We start from the raw sequence: 17,425 nt of genomic DNA, 5'->3' as shown, positions 1-17,425 counted from the left end.
GCACTCAGTCTGGGCCTGTTAGGGGTCCTGACGGGACGGGGTCGGGGGAGGTGGCTGCTGGTTCTGTGAATGTTGGGGTGGGGCTTCAAATCCCCACGACGATAGGGAATGGCAGCAGGTGGTTGCACGGAGGGCCATATCAACACCCAGGATCGCGCCCCCGCTATCTTCGAGCGGTGGCGCGCTCCGACCCTCCGGTTAGCACCCTCTTACCCGGGGATGAGGGTGATCAGGTCCCTAAGCTCAGGCTGGTCTATTTTAACGCTAGATCTGTCGTTAACAAAGCTCCCCTCATTCATGATCTGATTGAGGAGGAATGTGCGGATCTAGTGTGCATTACGGAAACTTGGTTGGGCTCGGAGGGAGGGGTGCCTCTGACCGAGTTATGCCCTCCAGGTTTCCGGGTGCTACACCAGCCACGGGCTCAGGGCAGGGGTGGTGGGGTGGCAGTGGTTGTTTGGGAGACTCTGTGCCCGCGGGAGGCCACCATTGTCCAGATGGCCGGGAGTGAATCCCTCCTCTTGAGATGTGGTCCTCGGGCTCAGTTGGGCTTGTTGCTCACATACCTGGCGCCCGGCTGTGTGGCAACAGCCCTGCCCGAGCTGCTCAACACTCTCAGGGCTGGCGGTGGAGTTCCCCAGGCTTATAGTCCTGGGTGACTTCAACCTGCCGTCACTGGGAGGGTCGTCTGAGTTAGCTCGGGAGTTCATGGCCTTCATGACGGCCATGGGCCTGACCCAGGTTATTGAGGGCCCGACTCATGTGGGGGATCATACTCTCGACCTGGTGTTCCTATCTGGACAGTGGTTGGATGATCTGGGAGGGGGTTCACCAACCATCTCCCCCCTGTCATGGTCAGATCATTACCTCCTGCGGCTGGTTTTCCGTTATGCCACCCCCCGCCGCTGGGCTGCAGAACCGACCAGGTGGTTCCGCCCCAGGCGCCTAATGGACCCGGAACGGTTCCAGAGGGCGCTTGGGCCTATACCCATCACCCTTACCCACAGCCCGGTCGATGCTCTGGTGGATGCCTGGGAAAGGGCGGCCGCCAGGGCACTTGACTGCGTTGTACCCTTGCGACCTCTGACCCGGCGCAGATCCCGTTGGGCTCCATGGTTCTCTGTGGAGCTCCGGGAGATGAAGCGTCGGAGACGAGGTCTAGAGAGCGGTTGGAGGTCCAGCCGACCCGAATCTGACCGATTGCAGTTAAGAACCTTTATAAGGTCTTATCTTGCGGCGATAAGGACGGCGAAGTCTAACTACTTTGCTGCCCTTATCGCGTCCGCAGATAATCGCCCGGCCGCCCTGTTTAGGGTAACTCGCTCCCTCCTTAACCAGGAGGTGAGGGAGGATCCCTTAAGGGGACGAGCCGAGGAGTTTAGTCATCATCTGGCGGACAAAATTGCTCAGATCCGGACCGGTCTGGACTCTGACTGGGCAGAGTCTGATGTGGAGGAATCAGACGGTCTTGAGCATGTTATCTGGACTGAGTTCGACCCTGTTTCCCCTGATGATATGGACAGGATCATGGGGCAGCTGAGCACCACCACCTGTTTGTTGGATCCGTGCCCCTCCTGGCTAGCTTATACGGCCCGGGAGGGGACACGAGGCTGGTTCCATGCAGTAATAACTGCTTCTTTGAAGGAGGGTGTCTTCCCTGCCACCTTGAAGGAGGCGGTGGTGAGACCCCTCCTCAAGAAGCCTGCCTTGGACCCGGCTGTTTTAAATAACTATCGTCCAGTCTCCAACCTTCGCTTTTTGGCGAAGGTTGTTGAGAGTGTGGTGGCGCATCAGCTTCCTCTGTTCCTGGAGGAAACTGATTATCTGGACCCGTACCAATCGGGTTTCAGACCCGGACACAGCACAGAGACGGCATTGGTCGCGCTGGTGAATGATCTCTGGAGGGCTAGGGACAGGGGTTGCTCCTCTGTCCTGGTCCTATTAGATCTCTCAGCGGCTTTCGATACCATCGACCATGGTATCCTGCTGCGGCGTCTGAGGGGGTTGGGAGTGGGAGGCACCGTTTTACGGTGGTTCTCCTCCTATCTCCTGGGCCGCTCGCAGTCAGTGTTGACGGGAGGGCAGAGATCCGCCCCGAGGCCTCTCATTTGTGGAGTTCCTCAGGGGTCGGTTCTCTCACCCCTCCTGTTCAACATCTATATGAAGCCGCTGGGTGAGATCATTCGTGGTTTCGGGGTGGGGTATCATCAGTACGCTGATGATACCCAACTTTTTCTTTCCACCCCGAACCAACCCAGTGATGCCCTTGCCGTGATGTCCCGGTACCTGGAGGCGGTCCAGGTCTGGATGGGGAGAAACAGGCTTCGTCTCAATCCCGCCAAGACTGAGTGGCTGTGCATATCGGCATCTCGGGTCAACCAGACTATTCCATCTCTAACGATGGGGGGTGAGGTGTTACCCCCCGTCGATAGGGCTCGCAACTTGGGCGTCCTCCTGGATTCACGACTCAATTTTGAAGACCATATAGGAGCCGTGACCAGGGGGGCTTTTGCCCAGGTTTGCCTGGTGCGCCAGTTGCGTCCCTATCTGGACCGAGATGCCCTACGCACAGTTACTCATGCGCTCGTGACCTCCCGTTTGGACTACTGCAACGCTCTCTACATGGGGCTGCCCTTGAGGACCACTCGGAGGCTTCAACTGGTGCAGAATGCGGCCGCGCGAGTTGTAATGGGGGTCTCCCGATACTCCCATATAACACCTCTACTCCGCGAGCTGCATTGGCTTCCAGTTGCCCTCCGGGTGAAATTCAAGGTGCTGGTCATTACCTATAAAGCCCTACATGGCTTGGGTCCGGGGTATTTGAGGGAACACCTGCTGCCAGCATCAAGTTCCCTTCGTCCAGTGCGCTCCCACAGGGAGGGTCTTCTCAGGGTCCCACCGGTAAGAGATTGCCGGCGGGTAACACCCAGGGATAGGGCCTTCTCAGTGGGGGCACCTGCCCTCTGGAACCAGCTGCCAGTGGAGCTGAGGACTGCCCCCGACCTCCGTTCATTCCGCCGGGGCCTGAAGACTTGGCTCTTCGAGCTCTCTGGCCCAGGCTGAGGATTAATTTATTTTAATTGGGGTTTTATTTGTACAGGGATAAATTTAATCTTTTTTAAACTGGTTTTAACTTTTGTATTTTTGGTTTTTAATTCCCTGTAAACCGCCCTGAGTCCTCCGGGAAAGGGCGATATATAAATGTAATAAAATATATAAATAATAAATAAATAAATCAAACTTCAGTAAAGTTAAATTCTTTTATTGCTTGGAGAACAGGGGCAGGTAAATCAACTGCAATATACTGAAACTGTCTTTGAAGATAACCAAGCTCTCCAAATGCCATGATGCCATAGGAGAATTTTATGTAAACCTATAAAATAGTTTGACGGAGTCGGGGGGGGGGACTCTGTTTATTTAAGATAGATTGATCTTGCACTAACATTTTTATGTATCACTGCAGGGAAAGAAATGTACTTTCAAAAGCTCATTGGTTGATAAGGTTGACAACTGCACCCAGGACAATAAACTAGGTTGTGTCACTTCTAACCCAACTTTTTCAAGAAGTCCTGTGATACGGAATTTCACTGGTTTATGAGAGCTCTCTATTGGAAATCCCTATTTCTTCTCATGTAATAAGTATATGGCTTCTGGTTGGGGTAAAATGAACTATGTAACTGTGGCTTGTTTGGGAATGAGGTATGGGGGAGCACTATATTTTGTTTTATACCCTAAATCTCAGGAATAAACCTCATAGTAGTTTGTGTAACATTTGGTATCTCAATTTTAAATCTAACATTTTAAAATGACTGCTGTGGTGGTTAATGCTGCTTCCAAAGACACATACAAATGCCACCAAGAGTCACATTATGCAGTATTTTAGCATTTTTGGTCTTGTAGGCTGAAAAGATGAGATGAAACAAGACAAAGAACAATTGTTCCCCATAGATGAATCTATGCATGAGCAATTAAGATACTCACTTTGACTGAAAGTGAACTGCCCTCGCTGTCTTCTGGTAATAAAACAAAATGATTGTCCAGATTTTCTCATTATGGAAGTGAAAGTGAGCAGTCCATTTTTAGAGAATCTTAAGATATATATTTTTTCTTTTGATGACCCTGCAAATAGGGTTGGGGCGACTGATTGGAGCTGAGCATTTACTGGCTGGATGCACTTCCTGATGCCTATGCAGAGTTCGCAATGACAATTACTCATTGTGCTCAGAGAGATAAATATCTGCTGCTACCTAGGATTGAACTCAGTCTCTTGATTGCGAAGTGAGAGATCCACCTCTAGGCCACAACAGTGCTCTGGAGAAGCTCAGAAGAATTTGAAAAATTCTGGTGGGAGTCATTGAGCTTGAAGCTTCCTTCCATATGAATTGGAAATTCTGTTTTGGAGATTAATTCTCCATTTGATCAAAATCCTAGAAACAATTCTAGCCAACCTAGCAGTTCGAAAGCACGTAAAAATGCAAGTAGAAAAATAGGGACCACTATGGTGGGAAGGTAACAGCGTTCCGTGGGCCTTTGGCGTCTAGTCATGCCGGCCACATGACCACGGAGACATCCTCGGACAAGTGCTGGCTCTTCGGCTTTGAAACGGAGATGAGCACCGGCCCCTAGAGTCGGAAATGACTAGCACACATGTGCGGGGAAACCTTTACCTTTTACCTTTACTTCCAATTCATCACTACTCCAAGAAATTGTTCTTTTCAGACCAATTTAGGGAGATGGTGCTGAAATTCTAAAAACAAGCACACACACACACACACACACACACACACACACACACCACTGCAAACTGGAACCCTCCTAGGCAAGTCCTGTCTTCTCTGAACATTAGCTTCACAATTTTTTTTTTAAAAAATCCACAGATTTTTCCTAGGTCTCCTGAGTGATATTTTTTAACATGACTGCTGTGTAGATCAAACTGGTCACCTTATACATATAAGATGTACATTATGTCATTTAAGTACTTTGGATCTTAGCAAATACATCTGCTGATGACTTATGGAGGATAAATTCTTTCTATTCTTCTAGACCAGATATGTCAAACTCGTGATGTCTCATGACGTCGCGAGACTATTGGGACTGTTTTGCCATTGCCGGCAATGGGGTGGGCGTGGCTTCTCGATAACGCATCCGGCCTCTGGGCCGGCAGTTGGACACCCCTGTGCTAGACCACAAAAGAAAACTTAAACAGAATGTGCTTTTTGAGTTGACATTTATAAGCAAAAAGTAAAATATAAAAAGTGAGGAATCTAAATAAGCAATGTGTACTGTTCATTCCCATATGAACATTTATTTGATATAGATCTAGTGAACAATAACATACTGCAATTGACTCAGTAGCTTCATACTGCACCCTATAATGTTTATTCGGATATTCAGGTGGGAGGTTTCCTTACCTTCTTAACTTTAACACCCGCTTTTGGTGTTTGTTTCGTTGTAAGATTATATCCAATCATCTGTTTAGCAAGCTGTCCTACCTCTTTAGGGCTACAAAAAAGAGGAATCAATTAATAAATTACTATATGAATATTGAAAAAACTTTTAAAGAAGCAATATTTTTTTTTAAAAAATGTTGCATTTACTGGACTCACTCTTTTGTTAAATGTACACCTCCTTGCAAACCACTGCTGAACACACCTTTGCCTCTTCCTCCAGCTAAGATCTGAGCCTTCAACACAATTTCTGTTGCTTCTGTAAGAGGCAAAAAATGTATTTAAGCTACAACCTGGATGAACCAATTTTATTATGTGACAGTTGACTGGAAAAATGCTCCTACATATTAATGTTAAAAGAACAGCTCTGTGTTTAATCTAACAACGCAATGCAACTTTAGACTGGCAGTCATGGAGACAATGAATAAAATGGAAAATGGTAAAAAGGGGCTCAGGAGAAATACAGGAAATTATAAGCCACTAAGGTTAACATCTGTCCCAGGAAAATAGTTGAAAACAGTAATTAAAGAAAAAATAACATGGAGGAACAAACCTTGCTGAAGGAAAAAATCAGCATGGAATTCACCAAAGTAAAACCTGCCTCTCCTATCTTGCAGAGTTTACTGAGAATGTTAACAGGCAGATGAATGGAGGTGACACTCAACACATGGATTTTCACAAAGCCTTTGACAAAGATCCTCATTAAAGCTGTTGAAGAAACTCAAGAGCCAGGAACAGAGGAACTGGCCTTTTATGGATTGCTAGCTACTGTAGTTATTATAAGGCAGAAAGAAAAGAGTAAGAACAAATGGGCAAATTTCTCAGTAGAGAAAATTAGGGAGTGTAATTTTGCAAGGATCTGTACTGAGACCAGCGCTTTTAAACCTGTTCATAAAATAACTTGCCTTAGGCACAGGTCGGCAACCTGCGGCTCCGGAGCCTTCTCCCTCTGCCATGTTTACTTTTTTTTAAAATAAGTGGCACTAAAAAAAATTTAATCAATTAAAACTTCTCACAAAAAAAACTTGAAAAGTTTAAATTGATTGGTTGGTTTGTGGGACCGCCCACAAACCGTTTGTGGGACTACCCACAAACCTCTTTGTTTTTTTTAACTGCACTTGGCAGAGTGGAGGAAAAGATGGGAGAACTAAAAAGGTGAGTAGTTCTGCTGCCTTCGCCCCCCTTCCTTCTCCTCGCTGAGGCTAGCAGCCCCGGTGAAGAAGAAGGCGCATCCCCCCTTCCTTCTCCTCGTCGTGGCTAGCCACCCGGGCGAGGGAGAAGGCGCGTCCCCCCTTCCTTCTCCTCGCGGTGGCTAGCTGCCCCGGCGAGGGAGAAGGCGCGTCCCCCCCTTCCTTCTCCTCGCCAAGGCTAGCAGCCCCGGCAAGGGAGAAGGCGCGTTCCCCCCCTTCCTTCTCCTCACCGAGGCTAGCAGCCCCGGCGAGGAAGAAGGCACATCTCCCCCTTCCTTCTCCTCGCCGAGGCTAGCAGCCCCGGCGGGGAAGAAGAAGGCACGTTTTCCCCCCTTCCTTATTCCTGCTGTGGCTAGCAGCCCCGGCAGGAAGAAGGGGCGATTTGCCCTCCCCTTCCTATGAGGGGAGGCGGCAGGAGCTCGCCAGGGCTGCTGCTACCACGTCTCGCCTCTCCCTTTGCTGTTTGGACCAGCGTGGGACTGCTTGGACCCCCGCACTAAAATCCCCGCCATGGCCGCCTCCGCTCCGCTCTGGGCAGGGAGCGCCTAGTCAGGCCCTCCTCAGTCTGCGGAGGAGCAAGCGAGGCGCTGCGGGAATCTCCGCCGGTGCTAGTCCTGGGGTGGTTGGGACGGAGCGCTGTCGCTCTGCTCGGGCGCTTTTGGCGGCACGGGGAAGAAGTGGCACGCGTAGATTGAAGTTCTCTCTCTCTCTCTTTCTCTCTTTGGCGGCGGCGGGGAAGAGAGAAGGATAAGGGAGGGGGCGAGGCGTTAAAACCCCCCGCTCCAGTGGCCGCCTCCGGACTAGCGAGGATGTTGCCTGAGGTAATGGCGGGCGAGGGAGGCGGAGGCAAGCTGGGCAGAGCGGAGCCGAGCAAAGAGAGGGTGGCAGGCAGCCCCAGCAGAGCCGGCTGACAGGAAGAGAGAGAGAGTGCGCGTGCACTCTCCAAACCACCGCCGTCCCGTTTGCACAGCTGCCACGTTCGTTCATGTTTGATGAGCGTGGCAGACCTCCGAACGGGACGGCAGCAGTTTGGAGAGTGCACGCGCACCTCTCCAAACTGCTACCATCCTCTTTGCACAGCTGCTGCGTTTGTCCGTGTTTCTTTCAGTTTCTTTCAAACACGGAGGAATGCAGCAGCTCTGCAAATAGGGCGGTGGCGGTTTGGAGAGCTGCTGCATTCATCAAACGCAGAGGTTTGGAGGTCCCGGGAGAGGGGTAGGGCATTCGGGTGGCTCCGGCGGCGCCCGGGCTGAAGGTGCCACAGCAACCCAGTGCCCGTCGCGAGTCCGTCCCTCTCCCCGTGTAAGCTGGCGGCACTGGGCAGCGACAGGTGCGTGCGGCTCAGGATGCAGTGTGGGTGTAGGGGTGGTGTATGTTTTTGCTTGTTCTGCGCATGCGCGTGCGTGCCCACATGCGCGCGCACATTTTGCGGCTCCCACTTTTTTGTGTGTATGACGGAACCGGTTCTGAGTGGCTCCTTTGCTGTTTTGGGTTGCTGACCCCTGCCTTAGGGATAAGAGATGAACTAGCCCTTTTAAGAAACTAAAATTCCACTGAGTACTGACACTGTGTGTTCTTCATATCTCCCCTTGAATCCAACAGGAGGAGTGAGCTAGCCAAGTCTGTAGATAATAGTGAACTATTCAGCCTGGTGCAAGATCCGAAAGGAATCTGATTTACATAGATGAATAGTTAACCAAATGGCAAGCACAATTAAGTTTAGAAATGTAATGCAATTTAAGTACCGCAAGTGGAGGAGGAAGAAGGCTAACTTTAAAATCACATTTATGGAATTGGAACCATCTATAACTAACCAGGAACAAGACCAAGATACCGGACAAAGATGCCAACTCATCTGTAACAACTCTGAAAAGCACAAAAATCCATGCTAGGAGTCATTAGGAAAGGAATCTGCCAACATTATAATAATGCCCATAAACTAGGTACTATTACATCAAGGAGGGGGGAAAAAGTAAGCATCGTCACAAATGCTCCAAGTGTTTTAGTAACTATTTCTAATTGTTAATGCCTATTGAATAATAGGAGCAAGACTAACAGATAGTGACCAGGATTATTCCCTCAATACCATTACTAATGACTCACCATGACCAGCCAAGCAGCATTTTAATTCTGATTCCATGCTTTGTGTGGAAGGCCAAATTTATGATGATGAAAAAGGGAAGTGGTTTTGAAAACCAGGCACAAAAAATATATATTGACAGTAAGGAACATGAAAAGTTTATCAGGTTTGCCTCTTTATGCCTTCCTCTGACAGCAGTTAGTAATTCTTGAAAATGGACGACTTACAGTCCAATTAGTGAGGATGTCACTTGTGCCTTGGATTCACATGATCAGTTTTTAAAATGTCAATCCCTCTGTGTGTGGGGGGGAGACCGGGGGGGGGAACAGTCTTTTTGAAAGGGGGTAACCATTGCTAGAATTCCAGCTGGCTGAGAGGTCAGTTTCATATTTCCTTTTCTAGTTGCAATATTAAGAAAAGAAAAACACACCTCCTCTGAAGTTATTTGCATTATGAAGACTTTTCATATTCATGCAAATAGCACTTTATTTATTTTCTTATCTCGCCTTTATTATTTTTTTAAAATAACCTAAGGTGGTGGACATATCTAATATTCCTTCCTCCTCCTCCTCCTATTTTCCCCACAACAACAACCCTGTGAACTGAGTTGAGTTGAGAGAGACAGAGTGACTGTCCAAAAGTCCACCAGCAGATTTCATGCCTGAAGCAGGACTAGAACTCACGTCTCCTGGTTTTTAACCTGGTGCCTTAACCAAACAGGGTCATTTGTCCAGAGATTGAGAACTAATATGAATAAAAAATTAAAATATAACCTTTTAGTTTGAAGTCACATACTATATAACTTCCACAGCTCTTCTGTTATCTGCTTTGTGTTCTTGCTATCTTATTTTTTCCAGAGAGGAAAAACTGCAGACACAATACTCCAATGTATTTACCTCCAAGAAAGAGGCCAGGCAAAAGCCAAAATTAGACAAATCAATGCCAATCATTAAGTACAGGAGTGAATATGAATAATCTGGGCACATAAATACAGGGCTGGATTATATTATTACTCTGCTACAATCCCTACTGTCCATAGAGAGAAGCAAATAATTGCCTAGCCCATCTCTGTTGTTGCTCTAGAATATAATTAATCTCCAGTTACAGAGATATAATATTCCTTGATAAGATTGAAAATGTGAATCCCAGGCATATTAAAATTAACAAACTAAGTAAACACTGGGATGGAATGAGAAAAACTAAAACAGTTTTTATTGCTAAAAGATCAAGCTTTCATTGGCTAACTGCCAACGTTGTCAGGATGGAAACGCTGGGTTGGGGAGATCGCAATTATACTGTTGGTGTGTGCACTCTGCTTATGGAGCGCATCACCGGTCTGTTTGTTGAGGCCGGCCGTATTCCTCTGAGTTGTCGCGCATCCGTTTTTGGGGGATGTAGTTGCCAATGAAAACTTGATCTTTTAGCAATAAAAACTGTTTTAGTTTTTCTCATTCCATCCCAGAGAAATAATAATAATAATAATAATAATAATAATAATAATAATAATAATAATAATAATAATAATAATAATAAGTAGTAGTAGTAGTAGTAGTAGTAGTAGTGCCTTAGGTGCAATCCCAAAACAACTGGAGTACCACTTGAACACCACATTGGCATTGACAAATTTGCCATTAGTCAATTGCAAAAGGTGGTCTTAGTAGGAACTGCTTCCATCCTGCGACGATATCTGTAATACCATCAAAAATCTACATCTGCCTATCCCAGGTCCTTGGTAAGGACTTGATAGGTAGACAAAAATGTTAAATCCAGTCTGAACATCTGGCTAACTGTGCAATGATTAACAACAACAACCGTAATAGAGTTGGAAGGGACCTCGGAGGTGTTATAGTCCAACCCCTTGCTCAGGCAGGAAACCCTATACCAGGGGTCGGCAACCTAAAAAAGGAAAAGAGCCACTGGGAACCGGTTCCATCACACATAAAAAAAAGTGGGAGCCGCATGCATGAGTCCATGCACGCGCATGCGCAAAAAACGTTTTGCGCATGCGCAAAATGGTTTTTTCTTGCGCATGCGAGGACACGCGCGGTTGCCATTTTTTTTTATGTGTGATGGAACCAGTTCCCGGTTTGCTGATGACGGACATGGATGCAGGAGCCGGAGGGAAAGGAATGCAAAATTGCACGGAGGGGCGCAAGGGGTGGAAGATGCCGGGATGGGGAGAGGAAGAGGCAGGGTGAGTGGCTCCGAAGGACTCACGGTCAAGCCGGTGCCCAGCACGATCACGTCGTAGGCCTCGTCCATGGTGCCGGCTACACAGCCACCTCCCCCCTCCCCGAGAGGAGCGAAGATGGACCGCAGCACCCGTAGCCTGCCTGGATCCCTCCGCCGGAAACAAGTCCCGTTCAAGAATCTCTCCGCCGCGGGGAACCGCCCCAGCTAACTTCGCTTTTCCTATGCCGTAGCAGACGCCAATGGGAGGCGTGGCGGGAGACGAGAAAGACGTGCGCGTTACTTTTCCCAGATTGGTGCCTACGCTTAGACGCAAGAAAAAGAAGTCCCGAAGCCACTTTCCCGGGGCTGCTCGTTTGGGTGGGGAAGGGGGGGTTGTAAATCGCGGGGGCCCTGCCCCTCCTGCTGTCATGGCAACGGCGGTGGCACCACTGATCCGGTGCTGGAAGTAAATGGATCCGTAATTCTGAATAAAGGAGAAAATAATTCCCAACCCCCCAGGTGTAGCTCCTCTCCCCATCCCCACTCTCAAGCCTCTGTCAGAAACATCTTAAAAAGATTTGCTGCTTTCAGCGACTCCCAAGATAACTCCGCCAAGGAAAAGAGATCCGCGATACGGGGTGGGGAGAGGGGGAAGGGCAGTAGTTGCACCCACACTGGTTGCATGTTAATAGTGTCGGGGACTGCGGTTCACGGCGCTTCGGTTACTGGGGAATATTTTTGTCAGTTGCAAAGCTGCTTTCCACGCTCCAGCTGCGTTCCCGCTCGTCACCAGCCATAAAATGGTTGATAGGGCTTTGGGTCGACTGAGCAATGTAGGACCGCAGCCTTTATGATCTCCTGCTTCCCCTTGATTGCGTTACGGGGTTGAGGGAGCCGACCTGTCAGCTTTGGACCGGCCTCACCGTGCCGAGGCCGCCTCGGGTTTTGTTTTGTTTTGTTTTTGCCCGCCTTGAACGACTCGTGTGTAATCGCGTCCTGACGATAAAGGATTCGCGCAAGAGGGAGGGGAGAGAGCGTCCCCCGATATACTCGGTGAGGCTGAGACTGCTTTAAAGCTGGGCTTGAGGAACGCGTGTCTTTTAAAAGGCGAATCGTTTCAACTTTTTGGGACTTTTTTGGTTTTCTATCCCGTTTTGACGAGGTTCTGATTTGGCTCTGTTTGGTTTCTTTGGCGCGCCCGGGGGCAGGTAGGGGGGCGGTGGAAGAAGAGAGATTCAGTGATTTTGAAACGGCGATGAGAATACAGCATGCTTTCTTTCGTCTGCCCTCTCACCGCTTAACAGCGGCGCCGCTGCCTGTTCGCACGGAGGTCCGTGGGCACCTCTCCAAAGGTTTGGGGAGGTGCGCGTGCACCTCCGCTCGTTCGGAGAGGTGCGCGCGCACCTCTCAGAATGGGCAGCGGTGCCGCTTGTTGGGAAAGCTGCCACGGCCCGTTTGCAGAGCTGCCGCTTTCGGCAGCCTGCAAACGTGCCACAGCAGCTTTCCCAACAAGTGGCACCGCTGCCCGTTCGCGTGGAGGTCCGCGCACACCTCTCCAAAGGTTTGGGGAGGTGCGCGCGCACTTCCGCCCATTCGGAGAGGTGCGCGCGCACCTCTCCAAACGGGCAGTGCCACTCTCCATTTGGAGAGGTGCGCGCGCACCACTGCCCGTTCGAAGAGGTGCGCGCGCACCAGGCGGCTGGGAGCCACAGGAGACTGCTCAAAGAGCCGCATGCGGCTCCGGAGCCACGGGTTGCCGACCCGTGCCCTATACCATTACAGACAAATGGCTGTCCAGTCTCTTCTTAAAAACTCCCAGTGTTGGAGCATTCACAACTTCTGGAGGCAGATTGTTCCACTGATTAATTGTTCTGTCAGGAAATTTCTCCTTAGTTCTAGGTTGCTTCTCTCTTTAATTGGTTTCCATCCATTGCTTCTTGTCCTGCAGGTGCTTTGGAGAATAGCTTGACTCCCTCTTCTTTGTGGCAATCCCTAAGATATTGGATATATAGCTGTCATATTAAAAGTTAAAATCCAGTAATAACTTTTGGAGGCTTCTGAAGGGCTGCAACCAAGGCTTTGGAAGTCTGGATATGGTCCCAGGTTGTACACTTGTGCAGCACATGGCTGTAAGCAAAGTGTTTAGGAATCATCAGGAAACAGGATTTAAGTAAAGTGCTTAGAATCATCAGGATTTTAAAGAGATGGGGGATGCCCTGGAGACATTGAGTTACAGACAGATAACACATAAAAAATACAGACTGAAAGGAAGAAAGATTATCACCAAGCAAGAAAAAAAATCTTTAATCTATTGTACTGTAAATCCATACTACAAAAGAGTACAGTTAAAGTAGAAAAAAGACATTTTTCTTTCTAGATAGCTTACACATGGCATACGCTGAAAATATCTATTTCCAAGCGTTTACTTCTTATATATATTGCTCTAAACCACAAACCCTTCTACTTCAACATCTGCCTTGCATTCCAATATACCTCCTATCTCAGACCCAGATTTTCTAAATAATTCATTATCACCCAAAGGGTAGATTACAAGAAAATGTAAATGAACCCTCCCCTGCTCTGAAGATCCAGTTTTAGTTCTGTGTTGACCAGCATACAAATGATCAAGATGAATGTTCAAATAAATTATGATCCATGAGACAGTATCAATAACCAAAAATCACAGTGTCCATTGTGACAAAACATTTTGTTACTGTTAATAGCCACTATGAGTATTTAATTATTTTGAACACTTTCAGAGAAGAAATGGTGAACTGAAGATGGCTCTGCAAAAAGCAGAGCCAATGACTGAGGTAGACTGAAATGCTGGTGAGAGGACCAGTTCTTTGGAATTCCTTTCTGGACAAGGAGAGAACTTGAGTTTGCCCACAAGTGCTCCAGACAGTGAGCACAAGTGGGTTTAAAACTCTGGGAGAGGAGATAACACCATCTTCACTCACACCACAGTCAGTTCCTTTTCAAAGGACACCGGATTCACATACTTCCTTTTCTAATCGCTTCGGAAATTGCTTGTGAATTGCTTTTCAGCTATTAGGAACCTTTAGATTGATACTGGGTGAGTTTCTTCCAATCATTAGCAAAAGAAGTTTAAATACAAGTTCAAGGGCTTTAAAAAATCTTTTGAAATAAACAGCAAAAGGTTGATTAGAACTTTGATTTTAGAAAGTTATAAATGGATTAAAGGTCCAGATGGGTTTGATTTTTCAATTAATTATAAGAATCTTCCCATATTTTGAATTCTTTAAAAAACATGAAAGGATGGAACTTTGAAAGTTGGATATTAGAGGGAACTAGAAGGAATTAAAGATTCCAATTAAAGGAAAAGAATACTTCAATTTGACTTACTAATACAGAATGGAGCAAAATACCTTACCATTAGATATATTAAATTATATTTTTGAACAGTAGATCCAGATGTTAAACTTAAGCGCATCTGTCATGATAGACAGTGTTTGGAAGATGTTATGTAAGAGGAACAAGTTTTACTAAAAAGATTCATAGTTATCTAAAAGTGAATTTTAAAATGATAGACTACAAGAATGATATGGAAAAAAGATACTATACTGGATATACAAATGAAACCATTTGATGTCTTAATAATTAAAAAGGATATACAAATAGCAAACCAAAAGAGCAACCTATTTTGGATTTACAAAGGAGACTTGTTGAAGTTTTGAAAAATTTTATGTCTTTCTGAACATTGTTTTCTTGTTTTACCCCCTCTTTTTTATTTGTTAGTTTGATGCCAATCATTATTCTTTGTGTCACAAGCTTTTCAGGCCAAATCAATTATAATTAGAACTTATATACTGATTACTTTTATGTTGGCACCATATAAAGCTGAAAAAGACTGGGGTTGGAAGAAGCAAACTGAACAGATATTTTTAATTTTATCAAATTTGTCAAAACAACACTGAGGCAGCAAAATATCTTACATGCAACCATTATGAAAGAAGTAAATAAATCCATAAGCAAAGGAAGTCTAACTATCTAAAGCAGGGGTATCAAACTGGCAGCCTGCGGCCAGATGCATCATGCCCAGGCCATACCCATCCTGGCTCCGCAAAGGAAAAAAAGTCACGTGACACAATTGAGTTTGACACCCATGATCTAAGGTTAGATTTCCACTCTTAATCAATATAGCAGGGAAAACAGGTTAGGCAGGCTTCCTGCACTTAAAGGGAAATGACACGAAGTAATTTAATTCCACAGTTATTTGCCCAAACTGTGGAAAATGAAGTAAACCAGCCAAATCCTATTTTACAATAACCAGGCCTGAAGCTTTTGCGTTTACCAAGTAGATTCACTCTGCACTGATTCTTTTTTCCTTGTTGCAATTAATCTCTAGTGTGTGTGTGTGCAAGCACACATGTCTGACCACATTTTTTATCTTGTCTCTGGCCTGAATTCTCACATCACATCAGGAAAGAGTACCACATGCTAAAAACTTAACCTGAAACTCATTTGAAATGTATACATGATGTACTGATTCTTAGTTAGTAATGCATCAAAAACCCAGTTTCTACCAGACTCCGGAAATGAAATAAGTCTATATAGTCAGAAAGCAACATTAAAATGGATCTCTTTAGTAAGCATCTATCAAGTAGCTTCAACAAATCTACAAATAATTCCAAGATACTAAACCTTTTCCCTTTGAGAGTATGCAATCTTTCTTTCTTTTTTTCTCTCTTTTAGAAAGAGATTAGCGTGACAAATAAAGTGTCATGTCAATATTTACAACTACTGGAACGTGCTACAATGCAGTATAACAACACACACAGCATTCTCAGCACCACTTCACTTTGCAATTAAGGCTTCTCAATCAATTGCCAGTGCTGTCTATTGGACTACAAGACTGAGTGTGAAATTCATTAGTGTTTGCTTCACAGCTCCAAACTAAAAAAAAACAAATTAGAAAGGTAAGTCTGATGCTTGTTTATAGTGTTTTAGTTTTGCCACAAATTTAGTCATTAAGCTTTGCACTAGAAAATTTTAAAGTTGTATTATCAGCCAGGAAAACCACTTTCTGAAAATTTGTATTTTTACAGTGGCATCGCACAAATATGTAAATGCTATTAATATTAAAAAATAATTAAATGTCTGCTAATATGAAAAGAATGTAGCAAATCATAATACATGTATTTTTAGATACATTAATCATTTGGGAAGGTGAGATTAAAAATGTAGTGAACAATGAAGGATCAACAAATGACACAAGGAAAAAGCAGAGTAAGAGACTAGATCATATTATGCAATGATGTTGTTACCTAGTTGGGTAATGAAATGTCTGCAAGCACACAACCAAGCTCAGAGAGCCCCAAGGACTCCTCATATTAACTACTGTGACTTAACAAAAATGTCCTTTTCCCTTTTCCTTGACTTAGCATCTCACCTAATAAGGAACTATTTAAGTGTTTAAAAAAACAAATAAAATGATAATTAAAGCCCAAGCAGGCAAGAAGAATTTAGCTGGAATATTTAAAGGTTTTAGCTGTGTCTATCTAGCTTTGGTATTCTACAAGCATTCTATCTATTCTAAACTAAGCATGTCACATGAACTGTGTTGAGAAATAAGCTGGCTGCAGTGAAGATCAGTTACCAATGTAACAGCGTAGCTTACTTATTTAAGCATTTTCAAATATTCCTCAGTTTATGACAATAAGGGCTGGAATCTTGATCATTCAGTGAAATGGTGATTAAGCAAGATGCCCATGTGATTCTTTTGCTCAAGGACTGCAAATCGGACTCTGCCTGTTGTGGTCATCAAGAAACTGTGTGGGACTTTAAATGAATGGAACAAAAGAGGATGAGGAGGAGAAATCAATAGCTGGCAGCAACTTGCAACCTTCCCTGCCATAATATGGAAAGCCTTGTATTTGTGGTTACTCAGTGAGCTATTCCCACTTAGCTGGTGACTCTTTTATTGATCCTGTTATGATTTCTTATGAAATCTTATTGCTAAAACATGCTGTTTATAAGGGAGGAAAAACATTCTAGCAGTCTCCAAACATTGTTTTTTATCTTGTTTGTTTTGCTGTTTTTTTTAATTGTTGTAATAATTACATTGTTATTTCAACTTTCATTCTAGTGTAAAATTTATGTTATGCCTGCATATGTATTCTTTTCCTTTTCTTATTGTTTATTATTATTTTATTAAGTAAATAAAATAATATTTTATTTACTTAATAAAATAGAGAGGGCCTCCTCAGGGTACCGTCAGCTAGACAATGTTGGCTGGCGACCCCCAGGGGGAGGGCCTTCTCTGTGGGAGCGCCAACCCTATGGAACCAACTTCCCCTTGAGCTCCGGATGGCCCCTGATCTCTGGTCCTTTCGCCGCGGCCTTAAAACACTTCTTTTCCATCAGGCTGACCTGGACTGACGACAGGGATTTTAAAATGTTTTTTAATTTTTGACTCCAATTTTAATTTATTCTATTAGGGCTGTTAATTTAATTCTTTTAAACTTTTGTATCGTTGTATTTTATTGTTGTTAGCCACCCTGAGTCCTTCGGGA

General features: G+C 45.5%; 1 protein-coding gene across 1 annotated transcript in view; it reads right to left on the bottom strand.

The window, feature by feature from the left end:
• Positions 1 to 17,425, bottom strand: part of SUCLG2 (succinate-CoA ligase GDP-forming subunit beta) — a 273,548-nt gene that overhangs the window by 116,589 nt on the left and 139,534 nt on the right. The window contains exons 3-4 of the mRNA XM_081315922.1: positions 5,607 to 5,706; positions 5,412 to 5,502 (exon numbers count right to left, since the gene is read on the bottom strand). Of these exons, the coding sequence (XP_081172048.1) occupies positions 5,412 to 5,502; positions 5,607 to 5,706 (191 nt within the window). The remainder of the gene's footprint in view (positions 1 to 5,411; positions 5,503 to 5,606; positions 5,707 to 17,425) is intronic.

This window comes from Vipera berus (genome assembly GCF_964194415.1).
Source record: "Vipera berus genome assembly, chromosome: 2".
Lineage (NCBI taxonomy): Eukaryota > Metazoa > Chordata > Lepidosauria > Squamata > Viperidae > Vipera > Vipera berus.
The sequence above is the reverse complement of the archived record's forward strand: the minus strand, read 5'-3'. Positions and strand labels throughout refer to the sequence as shown.